The 13137-nt window shown below is 41.4% G+C and overlaps 1 protein-coding gene across 1 annotated transcript in view; it reads right to left on the reverse strand.

Moving 5' to 3' along the window:
- Positions 1 to 8738: 8738 nt before the first annotated feature.
- Positions 8739 to 13137, reverse strand: part of LOC149807377 (uncharacterized) — a 68142-nt gene continuing 63743 nt past the window's right edge. Inside the window, exons 4-5 of the mRNA XM_089954230.1 lie at positions 9355 to 9537; positions 8739 to 8902 (exon numbers count right to left, since the gene is read on the reverse strand). Of these exons, the coding sequence (XP_089810356.1) occupies positions 9525 to 9537 (13 nt within the window). The 3' untranslated portion in view covers positions 8739 to 8902; positions 9355 to 9524. The remainder of the gene's footprint in view (positions 8903 to 9354; positions 9538 to 13137) is intronic.

Raw genomic sequence — 13137 nt, forward strand, 5'->3', positions numbered from 1 at the left:
AGACAGTCCACGTTTCACAGCCATACAAGAGACACGTGAGGACAACTACATTGTACACTTTCATCTTTGTTGACAGGCGTATGTCCTTGTGCTGCTAGACCTTGGAATGGAGACGTCCGAGTGATTCACTGGCTTTTTGGATCCTCGCAGTGATCAGTTTGTACAGGGAGCAATCACTGGATATTGTGCTGCCAAGGTATTTGAAACTGTCCACATTCTTCAGCTGCGTGTCGCCAATGGTGATGCAGGGTTGTGAAGGTACAGTGTTTGGGGAGGGCTGGAAGAGGACTTCTGTCTTTCCCAGGCTAATTGTGAGTCCAAATATTTTGGAGGCTTCAGAGAACCTGTCCACGATTGCCTGTAGGTGAGTCTCTTCATAAGCCATGAGGGCACAATCATCTGCAAAGGATGCTTTAGTGATAACTCTTTCTAGCGTCTTGGTTTTTTCAGCTATGCCACTTAGATCAAACACTGATCCATCCAGGCAATATCTAATGTAGATACCAAGGTCAATGTCACGGATGGCATAGAGCAGTACCTGTGTGAAGAAGATGTTGAAGAGTATCGGAGAGAGAGTACACAACCCTGCTTGACACCGCTAGATATGGGGGATTTCTCAGAGGTTCACGGTCTGAGAGAATCTCTCCAGTCATGTCATCGTGGAAGAGCCGGATGAAGTTGGTAAACTTCTAAGCTTCTTGAGTACTTCCCACAGTGCGTCTCTGTTGTCTGTATCGAAAGCCTTTATCAGGTCCACAAAAACGGCATACAGATTCATGTTCTACTCAATGCACTTCTCTTGCACTTGTCTCACTGCGAAGATCATGTCAAGGGTGCTGAGGTCTGGGTGCTTTGTTCTTTCTGGCAAGCAGATGTTCTGACACTGCCGCAATAAACCTGTTGAGAATGATGCGAGCAAGTGTTTTACCAGCTATGGAGAGCAAGGAGATGCCTATGTAGTTACTGCAGTCTGCACGTGTGCCTTTATTCTCCTCTTCCGTCCAGATGCTGATTATCCAGAGTCTGTTCACTGAGAACCTTGTACACCTCCGCTGGGATACCATCCTTTCCAGGTGCCCTGCCAGAGCTCATTTGTTTAATGGCCGTCCTCAACTCCTGTATCGTTGGCGGAACATCCATTTGGTCGTGCGTTGGTTGTTGAGGTATTTGGTCAAGAACAGATTGGCTGACCCACGAGGGCAGGTTAATGAGCTGACTAAAGTGTTCCTTCCATCTGTCGTTAATGCCAGCCTTGTCCTTTGTTAGTGTAATGCTATCTGCGGCAAGTAAGGGGGCAGAGCCAGACTTTGAAGGGCTGAAGATTGACTTGATGGCGTTATAGAACTCTTTGGAGTTGTTAGTGTCGGCATAGCGTTGCAATTCGTCAGCTTTTCTTTTCCACCAAAGGTCATGCATCTTGCGGATTTCTCTCCGAGCCTCAGCTTAATAGGATTTGAAGCGGTCTTTTTTGGGGATGAAGTTTGTGTCATTCTGCCAATCTATGAATGCTTTGTTCTTTCTGGCAAGCAGATCTTCGATGGTACCGTTGTTCTCGTCGAACCCGTCCTGATGGGTTCGCTTCTTGGGACCCAGAGTCACCAAAGCTGCTTCTCTTATCGTGTCCTTGCGCTTGTTTCATTTCTAGGTGTTTCCACGTATATGTCCGTTGGTGGACAGCTTGTCATCAAGGCTCTTCGGAACATTGAGCTCGGTGGAAGGCAGCTCAAGTTTGACAATGTTGAATGATATGCGCACAAGCTTAGGACGCCTTGGGTGATGTGGGACAATGCGTAGCTTTAGGGTAGTTCAGACAAGTCTGTGGTCTGTCCAGGATTCTGCTCCTTGCATGGCCTTGGTGATGAGGAAATCCTGGTCATCGCGCCGACATAGTTAAGAAGTGCCATTAGCGAGATCTGGTGTGCTTCCAGTTGTGCTTTTGTTTGTCATTCTGAACATTGAGTTTGTGGTTAGAATGTCAAATTATGTGCATTTACTGAGCATAAGCAGGCCGTTGTTGTTCATCTTGCCGACATCGTACTTTCCACGCAAACTTTTATGTCGTCCATAATCGCAGCCAACACGGGTGTTGAAGTTCCCCAGTAGTATGATCTTGTCGTCAGCTGGAGCTGCGTTAAGTACAGAGCTGAGGTCCTTATAGAACTAATCAATGGATTCCGCTGAGCTCGAGAGGGTAGTGGCGTAGGTGTTGAGGATTGTTGCGTGGCGTTTGTGGCTGATAGGTAGTCGCAGTTTCTTTAGAGTCTCATTGATACCAACAGGCAGGTCTGAAAGCTGCTTCAGAAGACTTGATTTGATAGCAAGGCCGACTCCGTGGATCATGCCCTCGTTTTGGGCTTTTACTTTCTAGTAGAAGTTGTAGCCGCTTGCTAGCCAAGTCAGAGAACCCTCCTCTGCGAATCTGGTTTCACTCAAGGCTGCAATATCGATATTGTAGTGTGAAAGCTCCTTAGCAACTAGGGCTGTTCTCCTGTGAGGTCTTGCTACGTTCTCTTTGTCCATGAGAGTACGGATGTTCCATGTTCCAATAATAAGTGTTTTTCTTTGATGGTTTCAACCGCAAATATGGATGATCTTGCCAGCCGGGTAATGCTGGCCAGATTATGAAGGGCATGCTATTTTTAAGCCACCGATTCTATGCCTCTTCCTATGCAGAGTGAGAAGCGCTGTCCTGAAAAGGTCTGCTCAGTCACCTTGGATGCTGACGAACTGCTCTGCCTCCCTGGGTACAAAGCACAGCGACCACGTGTCCAAGGGCCGCCTACGTGCAGGTCTCTGACTACAACTCCCAGTGGTCATCTCCGCTTATTATGTCGACAGTCGCCCATCGCCGTAGAACTTTTTATAGGTACAAGTAAGGAACGATGAGTGTGATGATGATAAATGATAGGTGCACACCATAACCTGTGCGTGAAGGTGATTAAATTGAAACAGCCTCTGCACATAGACAGCCTCACTCTCTCGGCCTTGGTAGTTGGAACTCAGTGGTACGAAGATTCGTCACGGCTGAGGACTACTAAGGTTGCATTGGATGGCCATGACGCCTTCAGTGCCTTGTCATGCCATACGCTCTCCACAAAGCGTTTGCAGATTCGCCTTCGTGGCCGTTGGATCACTCAGTTGATCTCTTCCGCCCAGTCTGTCGAAGCTGGCTTTGCATACAAGGATAGGCAAGCTCCTAAGTCACAAAGAGTTTGAGGTCCGTGTGCTACCCGCGATCCTTTTTAGATGGCCAGTCGATGCCGTTGCCCGTGGTATTGCCGCTGCGCATGCTACAGCTGTTTGGAGCCACAGGCGAGAGCTGTGCGCCTGGTGGGGATCAAAAGTGGACAAGCTACTCCCGAAGGAGCACGACGTGTCCCCCACCCACCCACCAGAGATACTACCCCTTCCAGAGCACCCCAAACATCACAACAATACGAAAAACACTCCGGAACTATTTGTGTACTTCCAGTGATAACAGGATTTCCGGAAGTAACGTACTGTCGGGAAGTCCCTCAAGTATAGCATTTGTGGTGATGGCTGAATATAGAGAAGATTCAAGCGAATTTACGGTAAATCTGTGATGCTCGTATTGGTCGTGTGAGTAAGGTGAACTCCTAGGACGTAATGAATCTTTAAGAAAATTCTGCTCGCTTAGGTTAGACAGAACCAATTTAAGCCTGAACGAGGCGAGAACGTGGACTAGGACCCTAAAGAGAGCATGGAGCATAATGAGGCTGAGTAGCGCTTGGGCTATTCATTCTGGTAATTATTACTATCATTATTATTATTATTATTATTATTATTATTATTATTATTATTATTATTATTATTATTCATAATGAAAAGAGAAGGGCACGAATTTGGGCGAAAGTTGGATGTCTTCAGAGCAAATTGTCATGTGGGCGTGGTTCATCAGTAACTAGTGGTGTTAGAAGTGAAACACTTAGACACAGACTGTGAGAGGTGTAGAAATAAATATTTTATGAACTTTATGACAAGTTTGTTCTTTTTAACTGTGATGAAATGCAGACCCCGAAAGTACTTTGGTGTGATTGTTTACTACCCTCTATATATTGTAAAATGTAAGAATTTTATTAAAAAGAAAACGTAATCATAGACTTGGTGTATCCAGATGTTCCGCAAGCATATATTTTCTCTGTGGGTCTTGGTGTATAATACTAGTGGCAAAGGAAGTATACATATTTAAGGGGAAACAAATCTTGATATATATAAATTTTTAACATGCAATAACTTCTTATAATTTTACCCGCAACGTTTGCTCTCGAACACAATAATGAATGATGGAATGTATTTACCATGTATATTGGTGTACCTGTGGAAATTGCTGTAGTAAATAAGTAGTCGATAAGTGTCGATGCTGTAAAGGTATTTAATTTTGAATAAGACTGAGGAGGTCAGGGTGGACTGTATTATTGATCATCCAAGATTTCATACAGTTTTCTTGGATGAATATGTACTGCAAGCAGCATACTGTATCTACATTCAAAAATATGGAAATTGCAAGGAAATCCTGTCCTAGTACACGCATACTTGTAGGACAAATATTTTTTTACAGTAGTTATGGTGCCACGATCATGGTCAATTTTGGAACAAGTGATTGCTTTATATGCTTAAAATTCCTTTTAATAAAATCTTTCCTTTATTAACAAAATGTATGAGTACTATCACTTTACTTGAGTGTGGAATTTTTATCCAAACCTTTCATTTTGATAATAGATCGTGCTAAACTCATTCATCCATTATCTTGGAAATTGTCATGAAAATTGTTTTAATCTTCTATATGTCATGTTTGCTCATCCACGTTCGTAAGTCGTGTATAAACTAAGGTATTATTATTGTAAGCCATGTTTGATGTCCGAACATGCCGCAGGCTAGAGTTAATCTCTTACACAAGTTTACCGTGACCAGAGAGACGATCCGACACTTGGATCGACATAGGCGTTAGATCGAGCGACTTTCCACCTAGGTGTTACAGCTTTGTCCAAGATCAGACCCAGGCATGTTCTACATCCGTCCCCACGTGGACAGACAACAAGAAGGACATTGTCCGCTAATTTGACTGGACCGAATCAAAGCGACATCCACTCGGAACTGTGTGATAAAAATTTCGACCTGAATTATAACTTCTAACTAGCAAGCAAAAATGTAGCTTTTCTGGGAAGATTGCTGAGCAAATAGGATTTCTGCGAGAAAGCCACTCGTAATTTGGCGGCAAAACTTAGAGAGGAGATTCTAAGGAAAGACAAAGTTTCGTAAAGAAAGCTTTTTGGGGGACAGAACTTCCGGTTCAGTGAGTCCCGAGTTTCATAGAGGGGAGACGGAAGTAAAACTAGAAGAGCAGTCAGAGTCGACAAGTCTAGTCGGTATAGAGTTGAGGAGGAGGAATAGGAGTCGAGGTGGAGAAAGTGTAGAAGGAGGGGGAGTAACGAGGAGTCCGCGGAGAGAAGGAATTTGGAGAAAGTCGGGAGGGAGAGGAAGAGGAATTGGAGGAATAGGAAAGAAGAATACACAGATGAGTAGAATATAAGGACAGGTGGAAAGCTATCTGACACTACAAATCAAATGATGCAATAGAATATCACAGGGTCGAGCGGAAGGAGAGTACTTGGGAAAGTTTAATCATTTAAATATTGAATTGTCATTAATTTATTAGTTGAATTTCACTTTTTTGTATATTCAATCATTTCACCGTCGGCATTGCTTACTGGTGGCTCGGAGCTTTACATCTATTTTTCACTAATTTAACTTCCAACCAAAATCGATCCTGGGTGGGACTTCTATAATAATTTAAATAAATATTGGAAGCATTCCACCCCACACCTACGACAGTGTCGGCATAACAAGTTCCCCGACACGCTACAGTGGGCGCTTCGTTCGGGATCTGAATTAGACATACATATTATATTTACGACCTAAAGTTTTATTTGTTAGGAAGTATTAGTGAACAGTTGTGAGATATTTTCTATGCTGTGTATTTTGAAGTTTGATTTTTCAACTTGTGTATGTTATATTTTTAAATTTGCATGCTTGGTAGATTTCAGTTACTTGCAGTAATTGTGAAGCAAGTATCGGGCAAAATATATTACCTGAGCGAAGTTATTTATTGTCAACAGGTAAGTATTGGGTTAAGAACGTGTAACACCTGTCCATTGTTCAGTACGTCGAGACAGGGAATCACTTACTGTTAATATCATCATAAAATGGCTACAGAAAGACAGATGATTAAAGAGTATCGCGCCATGGGCTCAGAAGATCTATGGTACGTGGGAGATCGCCTAGCAGCGTTCACAGAGGAGAGAATCAAAGAATGTAGGGCCGAAAAAGTAGCCGAAAGATAGTCACAGAAAGAGCTGGCCAGGATGACCGAAAAATCAGCCGAAAGAGAGCTGGAGCTGGCCAAGATAGCAGCGGTCAGAGAAACACAGAAAGAGCTGCAGCTGGCCAGGATATCAGCGAACGTGAAAGAAAGAGAGATCGCTCGTGCTCTCTAAATGCAGAAATTAAGGGTAGAAGCTAGGACCACAGATAGAGACGACTCCAGTAGGAGTTCTGGGGAAAGCTTACGACCGATTATCGACCACCGAATGGTACAGATAAGTACGCCACGGTTCAATGACAAGATAGAGTCCATTGACGATTGCCTCATGCAATTTGAGAAACTCGTGTGCGTTCATAAAATTCAGTACACGAACAGCGCGCGTGATTCGTTGCCAGTGGCTCTCATTGACCTCGATTCACCCTACGTGAAGGGGAAATTTAAGCTGCGTGCTTGGATGGACTATCACATGACGTCATACTGGGATGTCGTTATATGTTACCACAACCGAATCCCTAAATCTGCACACCGACACCGGTGAGTGCTGTGGAAACCTGGTCCAAGAACCGAAAGGCAGAATCAAGGCCGACGGATGTTACGCCGACACCGGTCAGTAACGTACATCCGGCCGAATTGAGGAAGCTTCAGCAGAAAGACGCAACTCTTGGGCAGTTACATAAACACGCTGCAGAAGGAACGATGAAAGAAACTCCGAATGGCGCGGTGAAGTTCGTATACAAGAATGGGATCTTATATCACCATGCCAGGAAAGGACACGAACACTTCATGCAAGTTGTCGTGCCAAAGGAGAAGCGTTGAAACTCACGCATGAGAGTCTATTGGGAGAACGCATGGGAATTACGAAGACGCATGACCGTCTTTTCAAGGAATTCTATTTGCCAGGGGTCCATGGAAATGTTAAGCGGTGCTGTCTCTCCTGTGACAAGCGTCAGATAATGGCACCGAAAACGGGTCATGGACCCGTCCCCTTGGGGAGTACACCCCGTATCACTGAACCATTTCGACGAATCGAGAAGGATTTGATTGGATCGATGAAACCCACGCTGGCACAAAGAAATTGGTAGAATTCAACGGTTGTAGACCACGCTGCACGCTCTCCATAGGTTGTCGTGTCGCGTACGGCAGTCGGAACTACTCCATATCGGAGAGGGAATGCCTCGGAATCGTGTTCGGGATATCACCGTTCGAGCGGTATTTATACGGGCGGAAGTTCGTATTGGAGACTGATCACCAGCCCCTCGCCTATCTCTCGCAGGCGAAATTGTTGAATGGACGCTTGATGCGATGGTCGCCGTTCTTACAGCAGTACCAGATGCAGATCAGATACGTGAAAGAAACCGGGAACGTAGGCGCTGATCTCATGAACAGGAGCGCTGAAATGGCATGGATCGCTCTGTAGATGACTAAATGTTGTGCTGGATATTCGTGTCCGTGCTTATCGTGTAGCGTCGTTATGATTTTGTTTCTTTTTTGCGTGCAGTAACGCACATTTGCATTTTGGAGCAATTTGGGGGAAACAAAATCCCGATTTTATTCTCAAGCGTGGGTGTGTGTGCCACGTTTGCTCAACCCCGTTCGTAAGTCGTTTATACACTAAAGAATTATTATTGAAAGCCATGTTTGATGTCTGAATCAGGTAATCTCTTACGCAAGGTTACTGTGACCAGGGATACGATCCGACACTTGGAGCGACTTCCCACCTATTTGTTACAGCTTTGTCCAAGTTCAGAGGAACCGCGAGGGAACCGGGGCGTGTTCTATATCCGACCCCACGTGGACAGACAGCGAGAAGGACATTGTCCGCTAAGTTGATTGGATCGAATCAAAGCTAGAAAGCCACTCGTAATTTAGCGGGAAAGCTTAGAGAGGAGATTCTGAGGAAAGACAAAGCTTCGTAAAGGAAGCTTTTTGGGGGACAGTACTTCCGGTTTAGTGAGCCCCGAGTCTCCAAGAGAGGAGACGGAAGTAAAACTAGCAGAGCAGTCGGAGTCGACAAGTCTAGTCGGTATAGAGTCGAGGTGGAGGAAGAAAAGGAGTCGAGGTGGAGAAAGTGGCTTTTGCTGACTGGGGACTCGGAGCTTTCACTACTTCAACTTCCAACCAAAATCGATCCTGGGTGGGACTTCTATAATAATTTAAATAAATATTGGAAGCACCCCACAGCACACCTACAATAGTGTCGGCATAACAACCCCGACACGCCACACTCTGTAATTTCATTTCTTGGACCGATTCTATACTATGACATTAAAACACATATTGCTGTCTATGGTCACAATTAATTCTTTAGCTTCTAACACTGGTTTTAGTAAAATATAAATTTATGCTAAAGGTATTGACTCTGAAAACATGAAATAAGTATCAGAAAAACGGGATACATGAAATAACATTAACTTTATTCAAGTGTAAAAATTTGCTGTATATTCTATTTTCAATCATAATAGATACATGGCTGCATAGAGATGGCAATATCTATCAACTGACTACGGTTTCAAACCACATCCTCCGGATCCATCACTGCCGTCAATTCTTCATTACAGTCTGAAGAAGAAAAAATTGTTACACCAGTAATTCAAGAAACTGAAAAATGCCATTCACTGCTTATATTCATATTGACAATTTACCAAAGAGAATTAATGGAACTGGAAACAAGACTTAATTAGTATTCAGTTTAACATACATATAAAACATTGGTTTAATGAATGAATGAATGGTTAATAATAATAATAATAATAATAATAATAATAATAATAATATTTGCGCTATATGATTTTGAATATGTGCTACAAAAAAAATCCGTGTTAGCTTTGTTTTGATTGAAATATTTCAAGTTCGATTTGCTTTTCTTTAGTTAGTTTCTCCCTTCTGTGTGTGTATGTACAGGGCTGGGGAGGAGGGGGCTCACTGTATTCCTAGTGATATATTCTCTCCAACTGTAATAGAACTTTGAAACGGTATCATTTAGTGCAGTTAAAATTGCAATATCTACATACCTTTGGCTACATATCACACATCATAATAGTGTGTGGCTCTCATATTCTCTCTGATCCATTTCTGTTCTGAATATGCCTGTCTGTAGTAATAGTGTCCACCTCCACACTGTGGTTCTGCAGTTTTTTTATGGCTCTAGAAAGTTGCTCTTTCTCTGAGTGGTAACTACTCTTCACTTCATTGATCTGAAGAAAAGAGAAAAAAATTAACAATACTTCTATTTCTTGAAATGTGACACCATCTGTACATAGCTTAAATGTGTTTACAACAGTTTAAAAATGGACTTATGCATAAGTAACATTGAAAAAGTATGCTCATTTTTTTGCATGAGTGTCATGTATGAATGCTGACAATTACATAAAAGTTTGCAACGCCTTTGCTCATTCTCTTTCCTTGCTGGACATTTACTTTACAACGTGTGTAGTAGGTGAAATTTTAGACGTGTATTCTGATCATCGTCGTTTTCACACAGATGGGGATTTCTCATGAATATATGTGTCATTTAAAGTGTATCATTGCTAAATAATAACAAGTTCACAAGTGCTTGGTCTACCGAGTCAAATGCTTACATAATCATACTGAGTTTAGTTAATACAATGTTATATGTTTCGTTTGCTTGTTTGTTTTTTCTTAAGTATCCTATCACATAATCAGTCTGACTTTGAACAGCAACACTGCATGATGGTGTATCTAGTTCCTGTAATAAGAGTATGGAAAATGTGTTTCATGCCTTTGCAGTAGATATGGTAGGCGCACATGAAGTCTTTTGCATGGCTGAACAATAGTTGACAAATACACCAAACCTTTTTGCTTACTTTTGCAACTAAGGTTTTAACATAAAGTTTGACATATAACCAATACATTGTAGTTCTTCTGCAATAAAAAAATACATAACTTAATTATTGACTCATACGCTGACACAATTTGTGAGGCCTTAGGAATCCATATCAACTATGAGGCTATACAAACCATGTTAATAGGGAATGAATGGAAAGTTCACTGTGACATCAAAATGCACCACAGGATATGTCACACCATCTACTGTCTTTCTCAGTAGTGCAATATCTTCCTGGTGCTGGTTCTCAAAATTCTCATTCAGTACCTATATATATATATATATATATATATATATATATATATATATATATATATATATATATATATATATATATATATATATATATATATATATATATATATATATATATTCCTTTTAACTATGGTTCTGTACATATTGAGAATAATAATACTGTACTCTCCACATTGAACCGACATTAGTATTCACACTCATAAACAATGGGTTGTGGGTTTGACTCTGACCTAGACCGTCATCCATTGACACATTTGTGTATATTCTGGCAAACGTGGTAATTTACTCCCAGTGCCCCAACATGAAGGGAGGTAATTAGCCTTTACAGTTAAACACAACCAATACATCAAGTATTCACAACATTTTGGCTTTAGCAGGAAACTTGTTTTGTCATTTTTATTATTGTTGAACTGGCATGAAATAACCATGGGCATGCAATTTTTTTAAAAAATTTTTTTTGGGGGGGTAATAAAGGGGGAGTGGGCAAAACTAAAATTCAAAGGTCACACACACTCGCGCTCGTCATAGTAAAGCAGGATTCATTTTGGGAGTAGGGGTGGGGCTATTGTAGTTTGCAAACACTCTCCCACTAAAATCGCCCTCTTCGATTGATTTTTCCCGCAAGTACCTTGACAAACACACTGGCACTGGACTTTGCATTGTGCAATTCAGTGCAATTTGGTGCATATTGTCTGCTACCAGCCAAGGTAAGTTTAAATAACAAATGCGACTCAGGTATACGTAAACAGCAACCTTTTTATTAAGTATTTACCGACTTTCCATGGATAAATATTTGTAAATGACGATCAGCTTCACCCATGCATGAAACATGTCGATACCACACTGATCGTGTAAACATCTTTTGAAGAAACTTTTCAAACACCACATTAAGTACATTTTATTCCAAGGGACCGACATTTGATATTCAGGTGTGGCGGGGTTCGAATTTTGTTTCCAAAATGGATATATCTTTTTCGTCACCAGCTATTTTCTTTAAGTAATATGATGCATAAAAATAGTTTAATTTTATACAAACCACAGCAAGAGTATTAAGCTATAAGGGAGCCGGAACTTTTTTTCTCCCAAAACGCCCACCCACCCTCATGCAGTGATAGCTCTCTAACGGTAACTGGGCATAGGGCGGCAAATTAATGTCTTAATAGACTGTGAAATCCCATAATTAGGATATAATGGGAAGGCTATATCATAATCAGAACAGAACAATTTACTTATGTACACAAATCATGAATATGACGAAAACATGCTAAAGGTGTTCACAAATTTACAATAAATGATTATGGTAAGTAGTATCACAATGGGGCTTTTAGATTTCCATTACTAACCTAGATTAAAGCCTTCTATAATCTATCACTTTACTAATGTTCTCCTTCCCGCCACATGCGAGTGTAAAGTGCTACAGCTACAGACTGAGGAAGTAAACACAGGATATCGATGTCTTTTTTTTAGCAGATATAAGGAATAAAAAGAAGTTATGAAATTGTACTTCAATTTTAAGACAGCGAACTCCTGGAAATTTAGGTTGTACCTATGTTTCAATTGTAAGCATATTTTTCATATAAAAATGAAAATATTTTCATCACTTTTAACATATTTCTTGCGTGGATTCATACAGTCAGCATTGCTGGGATGGAGGTATCTGTAAGAACATGACTGAATGGTACAAAAGACTTCAGAAAGTAACATCATTAAGCAACATATTTTAATAATTGTGAGCTTTCTTGTTTCTGTGTTAGTTTTACATTTTGTTTATTTCCACATTCTGAGGTGAATTGTTCTGTGTTGACAAGTTTGCAGTTATTTCATGTAACAGACGCAGGCCAGATTGATTTTCCGGGGCAACCAACAGGTGGCCATTTGTACCCACTGCTGAACGACCAGCAAAGCCTCCTTGCAGAGCATTTGTGCGAAAGAAATTTCAAGTTGTTCCCATGAATACAATATTAACATCAAGACTTATTCTCAAGTCGTAAGTTGATTCATAATTATATTGTGCCCGTACGTGTAGGTGGTGACAACATCGGGGATTACCCACAGCTTGGTGGCATGCGTGCTTAAACTCTCCTTGGTGTATCGGTATACACCATGAAATGTTACAGCGACAGAATACGATTTTCTCTGTGCATGAATTCATACCACTCGCGTAGCAAACACATTTTGGGGCGCAGTCCCACATATTCCTCTTTGGGCTTACCTACGCACTCGTCCTTAAACTTACCAATAACTTTTTAGGTGGTATTGCTAAACAGCGAAAGATCTATTGGATACTCACTTGTGACAAATTCATCTAATAATCATGGTTCAGACGTGCCCGCATGAACGTCAACGGTTATTATGTACATCAACAACGAGTATATGTCCGTGTACAAGATTTTGATATTATCACCTTACCAAGATTTAATCTTATCATAATAGAACTCGAACATCAAGAGTTTGGAAAGACCTAGCACTATCCCGCCAACGTGCATAGGCTTGTCAGCTTCAGTTAGAACTTTTTTATTACTATGAAAGCAGTGAATCAACCGTCAAATGGCTTGCGTGACTGACACGTGCGGTCGCCAAACAAACCTGCGAGGTGTATATTGCTTACTGTCCCAAACAAAGTCAACACTGATTAGCTTTCCAAAGTTTTTCAAAGTTTACGGCATTATTCAAAAGCTTGAAGAAATTCTTTCCA

Source organism: Sinohyriopsis cumingii, chromosome 1, assembly GCF_028554795.1.
Source record: "Sinohyriopsis cumingii isolate HCF-2022 chromosome 1, ASM2855479v2, whole genome shotgun sequence".
Taxonomy (NCBI): domain Eukaryota; kingdom Metazoa; phylum Mollusca; class Bivalvia; order Unionida; family Unionidae; genus Sinohyriopsis; species Sinohyriopsis cumingii.